Source organism: Trichomonascus vanleenenianus (assembly GCF_965637985.1).
Source record: "Trichomonascus vanleenenianus strain CLIB 3782 genome assembly, contig: TRVA0_013S, whole genome shotgun sequence".
Classification (NCBI taxonomy): Eukaryota; Fungi; Ascomycota; class Dipodascomycetes; order Dipodascales; family Trichomonascaceae; genus Blastobotrys; species Blastobotrys vanleenenianus.
In genome coordinates this window covers 154,139-172,087 of record NW_027481874.1, presented here as the reverse complement: position 1 = coordinate 172,087, position 17,949 = coordinate 154,139, and the positions used below count along the sequence as shown (strand labels likewise).

The 17,949-nt window shown below is 50.6% G+C and overlaps 8 protein-coding genes across 8 annotated transcripts; 3 read left to right on the top strand and 5 right to left on the bottom strand.

Annotated features, from left to right (window-relative positions):
- Positions 1–78: 78 nt before the first annotated feature.
- TRVA0_013S01794 (uncharacterized protein) lies at positions 79–1,548 on the bottom strand (the record flags this gene model as incomplete). The annotated part of the gene is made up of 1 exon (XM_076684154.1): positions 79–1,548. One exon carries the CDS (start codon positions 1,546–1,548, stop codon positions 79–81), a length of 1,470 nt encoding a protein of 489 aa, XP_076541629.1.
- Positions 1,549–2,269: 721 nt separating this feature from the next.
- APE1 (M18 family aminopeptidase) lies at positions 2,270–3,670 on the top strand (the record flags this gene model as incomplete). Its single annotated transcript, XM_076684153.1, has 1 exon — positions 2,270–3,670. The coding sequence occupies one exon, from the start codon at positions 2,270–2,272 to the stop codon at positions 3,668–3,670; it is 1,401 nt and encodes a 466-aa protein (XP_076541628.1).
- Positions 3,671–3,792: 122 nt separating this feature from the next.
- Positions 3,793–6,159, bottom strand: MES1 (methionine--tRNA ligase MES1; the record flags this gene model as incomplete). Its single annotated transcript, XM_076684152.1, has 1 exon — positions 3,793–6,159. The coding sequence occupies one exon, from the start codon at positions 6,157–6,159 to the stop codon at positions 3,793–3,795; it is 2,367 nt and encodes a 788-aa protein (XP_076541627.1).
- A 784-nt stretch (positions 6,160–6,943) lies between these two features.
- On the bottom strand, positions 6,944–8,977 carry TRVA0_013S01728 (uncharacterized protein; the record flags this gene model as incomplete). Its single annotated transcript, XM_076684151.1, has 1 exon — positions 6,944–8,977. One exon carries the CDS (start codon positions 8,975–8,977, stop codon positions 6,944–6,946), a length of 2,034 nt encoding a protein of 677 aa, XP_076541626.1.
- A 1,575-nt stretch (positions 8,978–10,552) lies between these two features.
- TRVA0_013S01706 (uncharacterized protein) lies at positions 10,553–11,683 on the bottom strand (the record flags this gene model as incomplete). Its single annotated transcript, XM_076684150.1, has 1 exon — positions 10,553–11,683. The coding sequence occupies one exon, from the start codon at positions 11,681–11,683 to the stop codon at positions 10,553–10,555; it is 1,131 nt and encodes a 376-aa protein (XP_076541625.1).
- A 488-nt stretch (positions 11,684–12,171) lies between these two features.
- Positions 12,172–13,719, top strand: ALO1 (D-arabinono-1,4-lactone oxidase; the record flags this gene model as incomplete). Its single annotated transcript, XM_076684149.1, has 1 exon — positions 12,172–13,719. The coding sequence occupies one exon, from the start codon at positions 12,172–12,174 to the stop codon at positions 13,717–13,719; it is 1,548 nt and encodes a 515-aa protein (XP_076541624.1).
- Positions 13,720–13,993: 274 nt separating this feature from the next.
- On the top strand, positions 13,994–16,363 carry TRVA0_013S01662 (lysophospholipid acyltransferase family protein; the record flags this gene model as incomplete). The annotated part of the gene is made up of 1 exon (XM_076684148.1): positions 13,994–16,363. The coding sequence occupies one exon, from the start codon at positions 13,994–13,996 to the stop codon at positions 16,361–16,363; it is 2,370 nt and encodes a 789-aa protein (XP_076541623.1).
- Positions 16,364–16,461: 98 nt separating this feature from the next.
- Positions 16,462–17,860, bottom strand: TRVA0_013S01640 (uncharacterized protein; the record flags this gene model as incomplete). The annotated part of the gene is made up of 2 exons (XM_076684147.1): positions 17,828–17,860; positions 16,462–17,781 (listed from the first exon to the last, which is right to left on the bottom strand). Exon 2 carries the CDS (start codon positions 17,491–17,493, stop codon positions 16,462–16,464), a length of 1,032 nt encoding a protein of 343 aa, XP_076541622.1. The 5' UTR covers positions 17,494–17,781; positions 17,828–17,860.
- Between the last annotated feature and the right edge of the window lie 89 nt (positions 17,861–17,949).

The window sequence follows — 17,949 nt, the reverse complement described above, 5'->3', positions numbered from 1 at the left end:
TTAGAACGGAATTTACAGGGGACGTGACACTTGCAATGCCCCTAGGAAGAGACAACTCTAGCATGCATGCTACGGCATTCAATGTCGATTATAACAGAAATTGTCTTCGTAAGCCTGAATAATCAACATGAGCTCTCTGATTTCTTGTAATTTGGTGAAATCAACGCGGAATAGATTAGTGTGGACATGGTCGAAAATTGCACACTGCTTAATGGCATCGCTCGTAACGCAGGACTTGCTAGGATTCCAAACGTTTAGCTTCTGAATGCCCGCTACGCAATCAACAGCACTGTTGATAGTCCGGGCAATATCCATAAGTGACGTGTAGTAGTAGCCTAGTAACATCTCCTTAATCTGAATTTCCTGGCTGTGTATTGTCCTGAATAAGGGATCAAGTGAGATCCCTGGCCCAGTTGCCCCAGGTAGCGGCGCAGTTTCAATACCGAACCGTTCGTGATCTCGGTGTCTAAGTGGAGTTATCACGATATCGCGGTGCCAATGTGTCAGTAGATCTTCGTCCAACTGGCCAATATAAAGGGATTCAATCGCTTGTCCGGAACGAAGCGCTCCAACAAAGTCTGACATCCACAGATCATGGTGTGTAATGGTGCCAACAATGGCCAATTTCTGGATTTTCGGCACGTCAATGCGCACTCGCTTGGCAGGACGGTCGTGCGAGTGTAGAATCACTAGCAGCTCTAGCTGTCCTCGCGGCATTTGAATACTGGCACCAAAGCCCGTGATACTATTATCAATCACTATGCTCTTGATAGTATAAGGTATGATGAGATGCGGAGGGCGGTATGGAACGCGGATATCCAAATTAGAAGTGTTTGGGTAAATCATGATCTTCGAAGGAAGGCGTCTGCTCACAGTTAGATACATGGTTCTCATAAACGGCCCAAACAGCGACAGAATATAATCATTGTTGTTAATGCATCGCTGGTCCAAATCCATTTCGAAAATTACATCTGATGAGTAATGGCGCTGTAGATATTTTACCAAAGAAGCAGCACTAAACGCTCTATTCAAACGTCGCTTTTCTCGTAGCGTAATAAATATTCTATTAACCGATGGTTCGAATTGTTTCGCAATGTCGAGTACTCTTAGCGCCTCGTTGTGACCCTTATAACCAAATTCAATATCGAGCCTGTTGAGTGATGTGTGGGCCCACAGCAATACAAAATATTTAAAAAAGATAGCCAAGGGCTTGCGGTAACGGCTATCGAATACAACTTTCACATATGTCAAATACTGTTTATGCGCGAAGAACGAGAGCAGAATTTCAATAAACTTGTCTGCAGGAGTCAAATTGCTTTGAATTTCTGTAGGTATTGCCCTAAAGTCGAGTATACACTCGCGATGGACATTCTTAATGGTTACCTTTTCATGCGGGTGAAAAACGATTATGAGTTTCTTCCAGAGCCGCCTTCTCTTCTCTTCTGCAAAACTCCTACAAACCAGTTCGGTTTGATCACACATCCCCTCATCCTCTAGGTAATCAAAAATCCTGGCCAATAAATCATATGGAAGGTTCGAAGTAACCATTATCAACGAAATTCCTGCTTAAACCTGGGGGGCTCTGAGGACTTACCTTCGTTATATATCTTTATCCATGTTGGGCCAAAAATTAATTAGCGTTATTAAGTTGTTGACCGCAGCGTGGTCTTAAAATTTATGCGGATACACGAACTAAAAATTTTTTATTAGCATTCTTGCTTCCTTGCTGTAAAGCAGAGGACATTATCAACTAGACACGATTTCCGTAAAGGAAAACAGATGCACCTTACACGTCGCCAATTCTAGTCCCATCTGTGGTTGAATGATCTATTAGTAATGACAGGCAAATTTCATGACACTGGTATTTTTTTTTTATCTTAAAATGTACAAATCGTTTACATGCTACGGTATCACGTTGGTGATGAAGTGATCCAATAAATATCAGATTAGGTAAAATGTAAGTGCGAATAGGCATCCGGTATCAGTAGGTTTATTGCACTTTCTTTCGAGGTGTATATAAAATCTACAATTGCACTATTGCCAGATGAGCATCACCATCATAAAAAAATTTGCTCAAGCAATGGATATTCAGAATAGTGCTTTTGCCGCGGCTACCCCTGAGATAACGAATCTAAAGAGAAGATCTTGCATTCAGTGAGACCCCTCTCCACAGTATACCACAGAATCGTGTATATCACAGTCCGGACTCTTTATCTCCAACGTCGACTACGCCAACAAACGGCCCGCCTTCCCCATTCCAACAGCTGCCATGGGATCCACTGATGATAAAGGAATTGAGAAGTCAATGGACTTCATTGACTTCAATTATGAAAACCCCACGGTTTTCCATGCGTGCAACTACTTTTTGAATCTACTCAAGACGAATAATTTCAAGTACCTGAGCGGGAGGGACGTCTGGGATAACCAACTCAAGCCAGGCGGCAAATACGTGACCACTCGTAATGGATCATCTCTTGTCGCATTTGAGATTGGCAAGAATTGGAAGGCTGGTCAGGGTATTGGCATTGTGGGGTGCCACATTGATGCCAATACCGTGCGATTGAAGCCCATTTCCAAAAAGGAACCTGTTGACGGGTTCAGACAGCTGGGCGCTGCACCTTACGGCGGTGGGCTTGGCCCTACATGGTGGGATAGAGACCTGTCTATTGGTGGGCGATTGATTTTGTACAGTTCTGAGAAGAAGCAATATTCTTCGGAGCTTGTGCAAATCAAGCGACCAATTGCTCGTATTCCGACCTTGGCCCCGCACTTTGGCAAAGATGCGGAAGGGCCGTTCAATAAGGAGACTCAAATGACGCCTGTTATTGGACTTATGACTGAAGATGAGGAATCTCCAACTGACGAAGAACGAAAATGCCCAATAATCGACCGACACGATATCAAATTACTTCGAGCGCTGGCAAAGGAGGCAGAGGTTGAAGTAGCGGACATTCGACAGGTCGAGCTGGAGCTGTTTGATGTCCAGCGAGGAGCTATTGGTGGCCTTGATCGAGAATTCATGTTTTGCTCGCGATTAGACGACAAGTTGTGTTCCTACGCCGCCGTCCAAGGCCTTATCAAGACCGCGGGGTCGAGTCCGGATAGCATCAATATGGTTGCTCTGTTCGACGACGAGGAGATTGGGTCGCTTCTGCGACAGGGCGCCCGGGGCGGCCTTTTCGAGTCGGTCGTCGAGCGTATCAATGCGCAGTTCGATGGCGACGACGAGCTTTTGCGTCTTACCTATGCTAACTCGTTCTTCGTATCATCTGACGTAACTCATGGAGTAAACCCGAACTTCACCAATTCGTACCTCGAGCATCACAAGCCGAAGCTGAATTATGGCATGGTTGTCAAGCTAGATCCTAATGGCCACACGACATCTGACTCCATTTCCACTGCCCTTATCGAACAGATCGCAAAGAAGTCTTCCAATAAGCTGCAGTATTTCCATATCCGAAACGATAGTAGATCGGGAGGGACAATTGGGCCTTATCTGTCTTCGGCCACGGGCATGCGAGCAGTCGACCTTGGAATTCCGCAGCTCTCCATGCACTCAATTCGAGAGGCAACAGGTTCTCAGGACGTCTATTTGGGCATTGAAATGTTCAAGGCATTCTATTCTTCCTGGTATGGTGTTGACCAGCAGTTCAAGCATGGTGATCTGTAGCGCATAGTGGTAACTTATAGATACGTTTTTCATAGAATTGCATTTACCCTCCCCTTAATTGGCCAAAATTTTTCTTTCGCTCTATTATACAGTAATTGTACTCTAAGTGCAAATAAATACGCTTACTTCTGCTGCGGGCCACCGTACTTGGCCTTCCACTCGTCAATCTTGGACTCCTCAATTCGCTTGAAGAGGTACTTGGCTTTGCCGATGCAGTGATCGCCCTTGATGGCGAGGTCGAACTTGTCTGGGATCGATCGCTCTGGCACATTGAGCTGCTCGATGATGCCCTGGGTAGTCTCTGGCATGAACGGAGTGACAAGGGCCGACAGAAGGTAGACCAGGTTGAGACCAACGCCAATGACTGCCGCACACTTCTCTGGGAAGTTGTTGAGGAGGTTGTTGTCCAGCTTGTTGTCCTGAAGGAACAGGTTGCCACGGGCAGAGATGTGCATAGCAAGCTCAAGACCTCGTCGCAGGTGGACAGCCTCCATGCTCTCATTGTACTCCGCAAGCAGCTTGTTAACGTCCGCCTCGAAAGCAGTGTAAGACTCGCCGATGGCATCGACGGAGTACTTTGGAAGCACGCCGTTGAACTTGGCATTGGCAAACTTAACAAGTCGGTTGACAAAGTTACCAAGATTGGCCAACAACTCGCTGTTGTTTCGCGACACAAAGTCCGACCACGAGAACTGGGTATCGGAAGTCTCTGGTCGGGCCATGGCGAGATAGTATCGCCAAACCGATGGCGAAACGCCAATATCCTGGGCGTTATTGCCAAATACACCAAGGCCTCGCGACTTGGAGAACTTGCCTCCTTCGTATTGGAGATATTCGGTGGTGCTGAGGTGGTGCAGCTTGGTCCACTCCTCCCTGGTACCAATGAGACTGGCTGGGAAAACGACAGTGTGGAACGGAACGTTGTCCTTGCCCATGAACTGGTACAACTGGACGTTGTTAGGGTCCTTCCACCACTTCTGCCATTCGTCAGTGTAGGCCGCGGTAATGGAGATATAACCAATGCAGGCGTCGAACCACACGTAGAGAACCTTGTCGTGGTACTTGTGAAGCGGAACTGGGACACCCCACTTGAGATCTCGGGTGATGGCTCGTGGGTGGAGGCCCTCCTTGAACCAATTCTCGGTGATGGTTCGCCCGTTCTTGGACCACTGGCCCTTCTCCTGCGCCACGTCGTTCCACGCCTTGACCTCGGACTCGAGCTCATTGAGCAGCAGGTACACGTGCTCCGTGGAGCGGATCTCTGGAGTAGCATTGTCGAGCTTGCATCGCGGGTTAATGAGCTCTAGCGGGTTCAGCAGATGGCCGCACTTGTCACACTGGTCGCCCCGAGCATCGTCGTAGCCACAGAACTTGCAGGTGCCCTCGACGAACCGGTCAGCAAGATACCCGTTGTGCTCCGGACAGTACAGCTGCTCGGTGGTCTGCTCCTTGAGGAAGCCGTTCTTGTCGAGCTTGAGGAAAATATCCTGGGAAATCTCGGTCTGCTTCGGGTCCGAAGTTCGGCCAAAGTAATCAAACCCGATCTGGAACCAATCGTATACCTGCTTGTGGATGCGGTTGTACTTGGTGCACAGTTCCATTGGGGTCATCTTCTCCTCGAGAGCCTTGGTCTCAGTGGCAGTGCCGTACTCGTCAGTACCGCAGATATACAGGGTGTTGTAGTTTCGCGCCTTGGCGTATCGCGCGTAGATGTCCGCACTCAGCACAGAGCCGACAATGTTACCCAGATGCGGCACGTTGTTGACGTATGGAAGGGCAGAGGTGATGAGAATGTTTCGCTCTCCATCCTTGGGCAGGATCTTGTCCTCTGGCTTCCTCACCTTGACCGACTCGTCTACGTGAACGGCTCCGGTGTTCTCGGGCTTTGGCTTCTCTGGAGCCGCAGCTGCCGCAGGCTTTGGAGTGGCAGCCTTAGGGGTGCCAGCAGCAGACACGGATCGCGAAGATAGGCCCGATGGAGGCGTGCTCCCGTCCTTGGTGACGAACTGGGTCGCCGTCTTGACAGCCGGCTGAACCCGTGGGTTGCCGGAGAACTTCTGATACCACAGCAACAGCTGCAGATCCTGGGACAATGCGCCCTTACCGGCGAAAGTAACCAATCCGTGGAGAGCTGAGAAGGCAATGACGTTGGAGACGGTCAGATCAGAGCCCTGGAGCTTGGAACTCAACAGCTGGCACGTCTTCTCGTCCAGCTTTGATCCCTGTTTCAAGGCGTTATACAGAACGGTCTCCTCGAAGGAGATGACCGATTCTTCGGCTCGTGTCGGGGCCTTCTTCGCCAGGTACCGCACCATGGCATTTGGCTCGATCAGCATCTGGTTGCCCTCGTCGATTCGAAGCACAGGGGTCGCCACGTCGTCGGTCGAAATGACCTTAGCCGAGGGCTCGAACAGGTTCACGGCAAGGATCGCCTTTAGGTTCTGGGCGACCGAAAGCGGGTCGCTAGCATTGGGGACTAGCAATTTCATCTTCCAATACTGGGGGGAATGAATGGAGGGGTGTATGACTGAAATTTCACTCGCGAACTCCAAGCGAGCGGCGAAGCGGCCTCGCGCGCCTCTCCACTCCCCATCACTCTTCATCATGCACTATCACACGATCCTCATTGCCGAGACCCCTCATGAGCGAGCCATAGGTACGGTAGTTTAGTTCTATTTAATTTCTATCTTCAGTTCGTTGTAATTCAATGTATTAAATGTATTGTTAGAGCTGGCCTAGAACAATGTTTAGTTTAAGAGCAGCAATGGGCATCAATGCGCATAACTGCGTAGCAAGGTAATGTAGCATGGCTGCTACCTTAAAATTAACTCTGGGTAATTTCAATACAGTCAACTTGGAATGGCTTAAGTTCAATTCCGAATATTTCAACTATGGGTATTTCAACCGTGGATATTTCAACGTTGAGTACTGTGGATATTTAACTGTAGATCAATTACCCGGTAACTAGTAGAGGTATGGATAACTGTGGATATAATATTCCACCTTCAGATTAGTGCCAAGCTGATTTTCAAATGGAATTTGCCAATGGGATATGTCTTGCTTCGAAGAGCTTCCTTCTTTGAACTAGTCAGTGTGGTGTGCTTGAACATGTCAGTTTTTCAAAGACACTGTATATTCGTTTGATATCTGGTCGACTAATTCAATTGAGAAGTCCAATCTTAGTAACTGTAGCAGCCGGTTATATCAAAAATGCATATACTATAGTCTATATTTACATAAATCATCACGTTTGTCATCACATTAAAGGTTTTTTTACTGCTTCTCAGAGGTGGCATTCTCCGGAAGAGCAATAGAAGGCATGTCCATGGTGGCGTTTTCTGGCAGGACCATTGGAGTCATCTTTTCAGAGCTTCCTCGCTTCTGCTGAGGCAGAATCATGGGCGAGGTTCGGTGGAAATAGTTGTGAACCTCGTGAGGGAAGTCGTCCTCAAGGTCGCTGTTAGAATCATTGCAGTCTGGCTCAAGCCACTTGGCTCGCTGCTTCTCCATCCAGTCCTTTCGCATCTCGTCAACCTTCTGCTTGTAGTCGAACTCCGGGTTGTAGTTCTTGCCCACGCCAAGGAGACGCTCCCAAACGCTCAAGTGTCGAGGGTGAATGGCCACACCGTGGTAGTCATCGCCCCGTCCCTCTCGAATAAATTGCCATCGTCGGTCCTGCTCCTTGAGATCAAGGCCAGTGGTGTCGGGCAGAAACAGAAGAGTCAGCACAACACCCATAAGGCCGAACCACGGCACAAAGTAGAACTTGGTTTGGGTATCAATGTAGTTGTAGAGCACAGAAGCCAACAGGGCACCACACTTGCCAGTGGCCGCGGAAACACCGTGGAAAGTAGCTCGCAGTGGAGTAGGGAACACCTCGGCGGCGATAAGGAAGGTGACGCAGTTTGCACCAAACTGGGTGAAGAAGGACGACAAGTAGTACATGGCCTGGAATGCAATAACGTGCTCAGAAGTCGTGTAGTACTTGAAGTGGAAGCCTGGAACGACAAACAGAACGAAGCACATGAGGAAGCCGACAAGCATCATTCGACCACGACCATAGAACTTCGAGTCAATGAGGAAAGCAGCCATATAGTAGCCAGCCAAGGAAACACCACAGTTAATCAAGTTGTACAGCCAGCCAACCATGACCGAGTCACTACCCGGGTTGAGTACTTGAATGAACTGGCCCTGGAACAGCTTGTTACCGTAAAAGAAGACGTTGGATGCAAACCAGGTACCGGCGGTAGCAAGGAGTCGTGGGCCAAAGCTTCGGAGAGCCATTCGCAGACCGACCCAATCGTAGCCCTTCACCTTGTTCTTCTTCTTGGCCTCTTCGAGCTCCTTGGACTGCGGCGGCATCTTCCAGATTCGATGGTACAGAATCCACAGGGTTCCGAGAGCCGGGAATGCAAAGGCCACTCGGAAGGTCCACTGGGTCGCCACCGTCGAGTACGGTGGGTTGCCCGAGCCGTGGTGGAAGATCAACAGCAGCAGAATGAGCACAACCTGGTTGATTAGCTGGCCCCAGCCCTGCATGAGGAACGCCAGAGTGACTTTTCGACCTCGATGCAGTCGGTCGTCTTTGGTCGAGGCCTTGAAGGACGAAGAGTTGCCCTTCTCCATACCAGAGGTGGCAGTCATGGGGTACTCACCGCCGACGCCAATCGAGTAGAAGAAGAGAGCCCACGAGTAACAGATGACCCACCCGTTGAGAGTGGTGCCCCAACTAGACATGAGCATAACCAAACCGAGCAGCATGATAACGGCGTCCTGGATAAGACCAAACCGTCTACCCAGACCGTCGCCAATCAAACCAACCACAATGTGGCCAAAAATGATGCCAGTGATTTCGAGGTACGTCACGGCGGCAACCCACGTCCTGTTGCACTCAGTGTGGTCCTTCCAGCACTGCGGCCAAACGGCCTCAAACAGAGGCTCGACGTTACCGATCGAGAAGAGCACATAGCCCTCGAGGCCCATACCCATACCGGGCAGCACGCAGTTTCTAAAGTACCACCTCACCGGGCTCAGCGGGTCTGTTTTGAACATGTTCCAAACGATGGCGGCTTCCCTCTTCGTTTCACTCGACTCCTGGTTGTAAATAAACTTGTACTTTTGCCATCGCGGCAGGTCGGCCCAGTAGGTGCCTTCTTCGGTGTAGCAGTCGTCGGGGCGGAACAAGTATGAGAAAATGGCCCGCTCGTCCTTATCGCTTGGCGGCACAAAGTCGTCGTTCTCCACGAGCTGGCCGTCAATGGTATCGTATTCCTCGGCGCCGTGGGGCAATGGAATCTCGCCCAGCATCGGGGCGTGGTGGGTTAATATGTGAGCATTATGAGCTCCGTACTGGTTCGACATGGTCCCTTCTATTACAATTGTCGAAATGGAGCCCCTCTAGGCAGAATAAATAATTAAAAAAAGAAGGAACAATGGCAACGAAAGAAAGAATGGCAAAGAGAAAAGAGAGAGAAAAAAAGGCCTCAGATCCGAGATATTGGAGCCTTTTTATGAAGTCACGTCGAGCAAATAAATTTTTTTTTTTGGTCCACCTAAGTCGCACTGATTAGAGCTCGAATGGGTACTGAAAAAGCAACCATGCATCAAAAATTTTCGAACACACTCTAGGTTAGGGTTGTGAGCCGCACAGGTCAGTGACCAAGGAGAGCCAATCAAACGCCGGCCCCCTCGCCACGTTTTCGATGCCCTGGTCTGTGACCACCACTGTCGGCCGCGCCGCCCAGCCAAGACATGCGGTCTTAACAAGTTGAGATCTGTGACCTGACGGTCTCGCGGCATAGCAGGGCCGTTGCCAAGTTGAGCGAGAACAATATCGATCTTTGCCCGTTTTAGGGGGTCCGCTACCCCCTCGATCGTACGTACCGGGTAAAGTGCTAGTTCCGAAAGGGCAATGCATCGCCCGAAAGTAGCAGGAATCGGGCTTCGCGGGCCCCTCAAAGGTTCCGCACTGGTGCGTCATTAATCGATGCATCTCGAAAGGCTGGCACACGCACTTGCGGTTTCTCACAAATTAAATCAGATAACGATTGTGCGCCTCGCCAAACCGGAATTCGATTAAATGGCCGAGAGACAAGCCACTTTTGGGAGCCTCGCCCAAAGTAAGCTTAGTTTCCCAAGGCTCCGCAAAAAAGGCTTAGCATTGAGTAGGAGGCTTTGACTCCAGGGGAGGTCTGGAGAGCCCGGAACGCCAAGGGCTGGTAGTGCACAAGCACGTTTAGACCGGGCTCTCTGTGATAGGCGTATATTCCTGCAGATGCATACGCAGCAATATGCGTAGCCGTTGCGTCCCAGCTCGAACCTGAAAAACGTGCTCAGGGTACTGGCCAAGGGCACCACCACGCACTATTTTCGTGGTCTGTGACCATATCCCCAGGATCGAGTCCGCATACGCACCCCGCCAGGGTGGTTGCTCGATGATGCATTACATTGTACGTGGGTCTGTGATATGTAGATACGGAGTGCCATTGTCACGTGTCGAGAATTGCTAGGGTCGTCATAAATGTGGAAAAAAAAATCAGCGATCCGCGAAGGGAAAGGGTCGATATTTATATTTCAGGACCTGCAGCGTAGATATCAGATATCATGACGACATTTGGATAGTCGTCTCCATATATCGTTTGCGGATAATCAGATGTTTTGTGTAAGAGTTAGTAGTTGTACTCAACCTACGCAACCCAGCCAATTTCCGGCTAGGCCTTAACACCGCTTCTTGTGAGCACGTAATATGGAGGAATACACTTCCTTTCCGTGCTCAAGTGGGCATAGACAGTGTCGTAGAATGGCAAGTAGAGAGAGGGTTTGGACTTCGAGGGCCAGCCCTCGAGCTCCCGTAGCTGGGGGCCAGCCCCCAGACCCCCCGTGTCAGAATAGATCGATTGGGCGCAGCTTACGTCGCGGGACCTTCTTCGTCTGCTTCTCCGTAGGCGAGCTTTTCCTCTTGGATGGATTGGCCCATTTCATGCGAATGTAGCAATGCCTGCAGCTGTTGCCGGACTTGGAGTCCCACACCCCTCCTCCGCCGGATATGACAAGCTCTAAGTAGATGCGCCTCCCCAAAGACTCTGAACTCAATGCACTGGCTCGCTTGAGGAAGTTGTACTTCTGGACGAGTCCATGCTTGGCTACGAACCGCTCGCTTAGTCCAGCCTCGCTCGCATGGCTCCATTGCGGCGGTGGCTCAGCATTGAGCCTTGGACACTCAAGATAGACAAGCTGGTCGCACTCGAGAAGACTCTGACTTGCCCGCTCTGACGGAGACGCATTGCCAAGACAGAGCATACGTAAGTTGGCCCAGAGACTCTCGTTCCGCATGGCGATCCGCCACGACACAAGAACGCTCTCAGGAATGGTGCTGGCTCCCGAAACGTCCAATGCTACAAGGCTGCGCAGGCTCATTACCTCAAGATATTGCTGGCCCGTAAGCTGTATATGGGATAAATCGAGAAAGACTAGCCAATTGCCAAAGTCTTTTGCGGTGAGTGGCTTGAAAGAAGGTAGCCTGGGCAGGTATTCTATGCGATGGCAATTCTGGCCACTTAAAAACCGCGTCAGGTACTTATGTCTGGCAGGACCGGCGTCCACACGGATCTTCATTGCGTGACACTGGAACTCGGGAACACTGCCAAACGTCTTGGCGAATCTGTCAAACAGCTCAAACGAATCGTGTCCATCAGCGCACACCATCTGCCATACTAACTTCCACGCGCCATTATATGTTCCGAACGACATGAGTCCTCTGTCCAAGTCTTCGGAGTGATCTGCCAGCACCCTAGCGCATAACTCTCTTAACGATCTCACTCGCGATTGATTTCCAAACGCCTTTAGCAAATCCTTTCCAAATGCTTTCGGAGCGATCTTTTCCCATCTCTCTGGTTTGTAAGACGTGTCAACATAGCTTATGTCGTTGCTCTCGTTTCCGTGAGTCGCATGCTCGATCTCAACCGGTAATATAAACACTTTGCGCCGGGACTTCAGTCTACGCAGGGCCTTCATGGTATCCCAAAAGGGGCTTCGACCCTGTCTTTCACAAAGCGTGGATCCTTGGACTACGGTACTCTATTATCGGTACCAACAGTAGCACTTCCACCTTACAAATCAAAAAAAAAAGGAATACTATCCAATATAGATTCGGCGTACGAATAGCTCTGGAAGATAGTAGTGACCGTTATGCAGGGATAGTGATCACCATCAATGTAGGCACTCTATTACCGGTACCAACACTTCGCAACTATTTCACCACTTCAAAATAATCAACTGTTCCAACAATTCAAAACCAGAAGGCTGGTGGCCAAAACCTAGTTATTCAACATTCAAATACCAATGCTGGAAGATTATAGCGATCGCCATTAAGGTCGGCACGGCTGTGCCCGTTTCGGCCCGATGAAAACGATTTCAAATAAATTTATTCGTCCACGCCATACATGCATTCAGGGTCCAACCACTGAGGTCCGCGAAAACCTTTAATACGCTTTGGACCAGAGATGGAGTACAAGACGAATTATATCCACTCTACGTGGGCAGGAACGTTCCGGTGTCGTCCGGACCGATACTACCAGCCCCAGAGCGTCGAGGAGATCCGGTTTGTGGTCGAGAACGTAAGGAAGCACGGCCGCACCATCATGGTCACTGGCGCGGGTCACTCTCCGTCGCGGCTGACCATGACTTCGGACTGGCTCGTCAACTTGGACAAGTTCAACCGCATCGTCAAGTACGAAGAACACGGTTCCGACGACTGCAAGTGGGTCGATGTCACCGTCGAGGCCGGCATTCGAGTGTTCGAGCTCAACAAGATCCTCGAGGAGCGCGGGCTGGCAATCCAGAGCCTCGGGTCCATTTCCGACCAATCCATTGGAGGCATCTTTGCCACGGGCACCCATGGCTCGACGGCGTACCACGGCAACGTGTCGCAGCAGATTGTCGACCTGACGATCATGGTAGCGTCGGGCGAGAGCGTTTTCTGCTCGCCGACATCGAACCCGGATTTGTTCCGGGCCGCTCTGCTCTCTCTGGGCAAGCTGGGTATCATCACCCATGTGACGATCCGGGCTGTGCCCAAGTACTCCCTCGCGGCTACGGTGGAGGTTGTACCCTTTAAACAGTTCCTGGAGGAACTGTGGTCCAAAGTGTGGACTTCGCACGAGTTCATCCGCGTGTGGTGGTTCCCATATGCCCGGCATTGCGTTATTTGGAGAGCCAACAAGACCACGGAGGAGCCTACGCCGAGACGGACTACGTTCTACGACACGACGCTGGGACGCTTCTTCTACCAGTCTCTGCTGTGGGTCTCTGTCAAGCTGTTCCCGCGGCTGACTCCGGCCATTGAGCGTTGGGTCTTCGCGCGGCAGTTTGGCTACGAGCACTCCTTGGGTAACGGCGACCACCAGGTGTTTGCTTCCGTCGAAGGTCACAACATGGACTGCCTCTTCTCACAGTATGTAAACGAGTGGGCCATGCCGCTGACCGAGGGACCCTCGGTTTTGCGTAAGCTGGAGAAGACCATTGACGAAGCTGCTGCGTCGGGGGAGTTCTACGTCAATTCGCCCTTTGAAGTGCGCATCGGAAACACTACTACTACGCAGTCGACTGACCCAATCGACCCTACGGACTACTCTAACCAGATTGGGGCCGTTCCTGGCAACCAGCTGAGGCCACTTCTCGATCCGTCCCCCAAACTGCCATACGCTAAGCACCCTGACGTTGACGAGACCTCCCTCACTCTGTTTCTCAACGCGACGCGATTCCGCCCCTTCGGGTGGGACTGCCCGATCGACAAGTGGTACTCGGCATTTGAAGCCATCGCCGCCGCCGCAGGCGGCAAGCCGCACTGGGCCAAGAACTACCTCGGAACGAACCCCACCACCGCGGTGTCCAAAGACGGCGAGATGCGCGGGCTTGGGCCGGTCATCGAAGAGTGGTATGGCGAGGATTTGGTGCTGTGGAAGAAGCTGCGTGCCCAGTACGATCCAGACGGGGTATTTCTTCCGTCTAAAGACAACAATTGGATGGAAATCAACGGCCTGCTCGACTAGGCCGACCTTTCATCTTTTCGTTGGGGGGTCCCCCAAAAACTCGGTCGCTTCATCATCAGCCGCACGGCTGGCGAGACCTGCCTTCGGCACTTCCCGCGCCCCCAACTAATTTCAGTCTCCACAGGTGATAAATGGGGCCCTAGATCCCTGTCTCCACTACCGTATTAATTGGCTTTTGCGAACTGTTAAAAGAGCCTCTGTATTGAAGGACGACACTCGAACAATTAAATTAAAGGACGGGATATAGACCAGCTGGGTTGTATATATTTTGAAAATGAAAGAGGATAGCACGTCGGATGTGGACCTGCTGAGGGACGGTGAAGGGGAGGATAAACATACCCTGACAAGCAACCTCGTAGTAGAATTCACGCGGTTCCGCGAGAACCCGTATGAGTTCATGAAGACGCTAGCGCTCCATCTCCACGGGTCGTCGTGGCGAGCGTATGAAGACTACACGGGCCATAAGCTGTACTACCCCGGCCTGTCGGAGTCTGTGTTCGAACAGACGCTCAACAACCCTATTACTCAGGCGATGATTGACGATCTGGCCGAGCGGGCGCTGGCGACCGAGCAGTTTGAGACGACCGAGCCGCGGGAGCGGCGTAAGAACCAGGTCGTCCGATGGCTCAGTGAGTCTGCCCAGAAGATCATTAGTGACATGATGTGCAAGTTCGACAACAAGCCGGTGCTCCAGTTCATGTACTACTGCGTCGCCCAGATCTTTGCCCGGTCGTACCACCAGGGCGTGCACGTGAACCCGGAGCAATTGGACCGGATCAGGGCCAAAGCCTTGGAACTGCAGGCCAAGAAGCAGTCCATGATCTTCCTACCGTGCCATAAGTCGCATATCGACTACATCGCCATCCAGTTCATCTGCTTCCGCATGGGCCTGTCGCTCCCGGTGGTTGTGGCTGGTGATAACCTCAACTTTGCTGTAATTGGCCCAATGCTGCAGCAGGTCGGCGCAATGTACATTCGGAGGTCTTTTGGCGAGGATAAACTGTACCAGGCAATCGTCCAGGCGTACATCGAGACGGTGCTCTCCAATGGCATCAACTTTGAGTGCTTTGTCGAGGGAACGCGCTCGCGCACTGGCAAGTTGCTGCCGCCAAAGTTCGGCATTCTCAAGTACATTCTCGACGCAATTCTCAGTGGCCGTGTAGAAGACACCTGGATCGTTCCTGTGTCGACGCAGTACGACAAGGTGGCTGAAGCTGAGGCATACGCGACGGAGCTGCTGGGCAAAGAGAAGAAGCGCGAGTCGTTTGCCGACTTCCTCAACGCCAGCAAGGTCCTCTCACTCAAGCTAGGACGCGTCGATGTGCGGTTCCAGGAGCCCTGGTCTCTCAAATCCTATGTTATGGACCAATTGAACAAGATGACCGCCTCCCAGTCTCTCTCGACCGTGACTCCAGACATTCGTAGCCACATTCTGCGGTCTCTGGGGTACCGCGTGCTGGCAGATATCAACAATGCGTCGGTGACCATGCCCACTTCGCTTATCGGGACAGCGCTGCTGACTTCGTCGGAGCGAGGCATCAGCTTCCGTGCCATGGTCTCCAAGGTCAAGTGGCTCATTAACCGGGTCCACGAGGCCGGTGGACGCGTCGGAACCATCTCAAGAAATGCAGAAAAGGGCAATCTCGACGCCGTGGTCGATAATGCTCTCAAAGTGCTTGGGTCTGACCTGGTAGGCCGCGAAGAGAAGGGCCTTCTCGAACCCATATACTACGTTAAAGACGCATTCAAACTGAGTTACTACCGTAACCAGGTTATTCACCTCTTTGCATCCGAGGCCATAGTCACAGTGGCCATGTACACGGTCATCCGGCAGAGCAACGGCAACTCCACACACATCTCAAAGGCAGATCTTTTGGAACCCGTAAAGTTCCTGTCGCGCTTGTTGTCGAAGGAGTTTGTCTACGGGCCCAACGGTCTCGAAACTAACCTGGACCAAACTCTCGCCAAACTAGAGGCCCAAGACGTGGTCGAACTCGACAACACGGGCACTGACCTCTATGTCAAGCTTACTTCCTCGTTGTATCCCATCGGCAATGACCACGAGACGTTTGACTTCTACTGCTACCTCGTATGGCCCTTCATGGATGGGTTCTGGCTTGCTTCGGTTATCCTTTTTGCCCTGACGCCGAAGCTCAATGAAAAAGACTCCGTCGTGTGGGTCGAAGAAAAAGAGCTACTGAACATTGCCCAGATGCTTGGCAAGACCTTCTACCATCAGGGCCACCTCACATATTACGAGGCTGTCAACAAAGAGCTGCTCAAATCTGCATTGAACGAGTACCACGAAATGGGCATCATCATTAAGCAGAAGAGTTTGGACCGAAAGGGCAAGCCTGTTATGGTGGCCATCGCCAAGGACTGGGTTCCCGCGCGGTTCGACGTGAGTGCAAACACCACTGAAGAGCAGCGAAAGATATTCCGTCATAGCGATATCCTCCCTACGGGCAAGCTCTACTCGTTCAGCGAGCTCATTTCGGAGTCTCGGCACAAGACTCTTCGACACCATGACATGGCTAGCACCATCAAAGGAGCAGATATGCTGCTGCTTCGGGTGTGCTCTCAGCTTGGTAGTCGGGCCAAAACACGGACCGTGACTCCACTTACTAACGAATCTAAGTTGTAATTCTTCCATCCTGTAATATACCTTTGCATCATCCTTTCTGCGGATAATTATAAAACAAAAAAAAAGCACAATTATATTAAAAATTGCAATAAATAGCATTAATAGATTCGGTTCATTGATTCGCGCTGTTTCGTCAGCCAGCCGGATGGAGTTTGATTGGAGCTTTTAGTTATCGCGGTGTTTTCCTGTTGTACGCGGGATGCAAGTGAGTACCATGCACTTGAAACTAGCTCCAGCTCCGTTTGGAGCTGCTTCGTTTCTATATCCAAACTTTCATTCTCAGCCTTTACTTCTTTGAGCTGTTGTGTGAGGAGAGCAATGTGCTCCAGAATGTCAGCTGTCTTCTGTTGATTAACACACTCCTCCAATTTTGAGGTGCTCATTTCGGGTATAAGTCCGATGGAGCCCACTGGCACATCTGATATATCCATCTTTTCTGTCATTAGCCTAGCGATTTCCAATTGTGCAGACTCTAGTTGTCGTTTCAGGTCCTCAGTCACGCTGTCCTTAGAACTGGTCATCATGTCTTCTTGACTTTCGCTTAGGGCAGAGGTAGATTTTCTCCTATTAACAGAACGCATGGACTCATTCTTCAATCGGTATATCTCTCCTTCCTTCTCTGCGAGCTTTCCTTCTAGGGAACCTATTGTCGACTTGTACAAAGGTATCTCAGCGACAACGCCACTTAACTCTCGAATAGTTTTCTCTTGATCAACCATCTTATCTTGTACTGCTCTCAACTCCGTTTCTAATTCGGCAATATAATCCTTCGACTCAGCAAACCCAGAGAGCCCTAACTCGGAGACGAGCTTTGCGGAATAAGAGAGGTCCTCTCGTTTCAACTCCTTGTTCTCCTGTTCCAGTAGAACAACCCGCTGGGCCAACTCTTCGCGCAATGCATTGTGACGCTCCCTTTCCATAATCAATCTGGAAATTTCCTCCTCTAATTCAAATTCGCTGTCGTCGCTTGCTGGCGGCGTGCTTTGTGATGCCCCATGGCCATCGTCCATCACGGCAGAGACAATTCCCATGAATATCGCCTGATCTTCCGTATCCAATTCGGTCTGAATTCTATTGATAAACCTCTCATTCTTGTCACATGTAACTGATACTACCATCACCATGGTCATGAGCTTGATGACTTCATTCTCGTCGTTTTCTGACGCGATCAGAGTAATATTGGGTGTGTTTTCAAAAGACTTCTTAGTGACTTTGTAGAAATACTTGTCAATACGAGAGCTTATCTGCTTTAGCAGCTGAAGCTTGCGTATAAAATCTGCTCCTTTACCGCTCCTGTTAGGAAGATCAAGTATTAGAACATCGTCAAAGTATGTCCTGTCGATTTCCTTCAATATGGCCCCCACCGTATAGCCATCTCCTAAAGCACTAATATCGGATGCACTTGTAAACAGATTTGCCTAACTGTTAGTTAGGATAGCCCTTGCTGAGCTCCAGTAAGCTTACCCCCAGGCCAGTATAGCCGCCTTGGTTCTGTCCTCCACCATATTTTATATGTTGATGCAGCACATGCCACAATCTTCTACAGAATGTTGATGTCGCGGCCCGGAGATCGGCATCTACCCCTG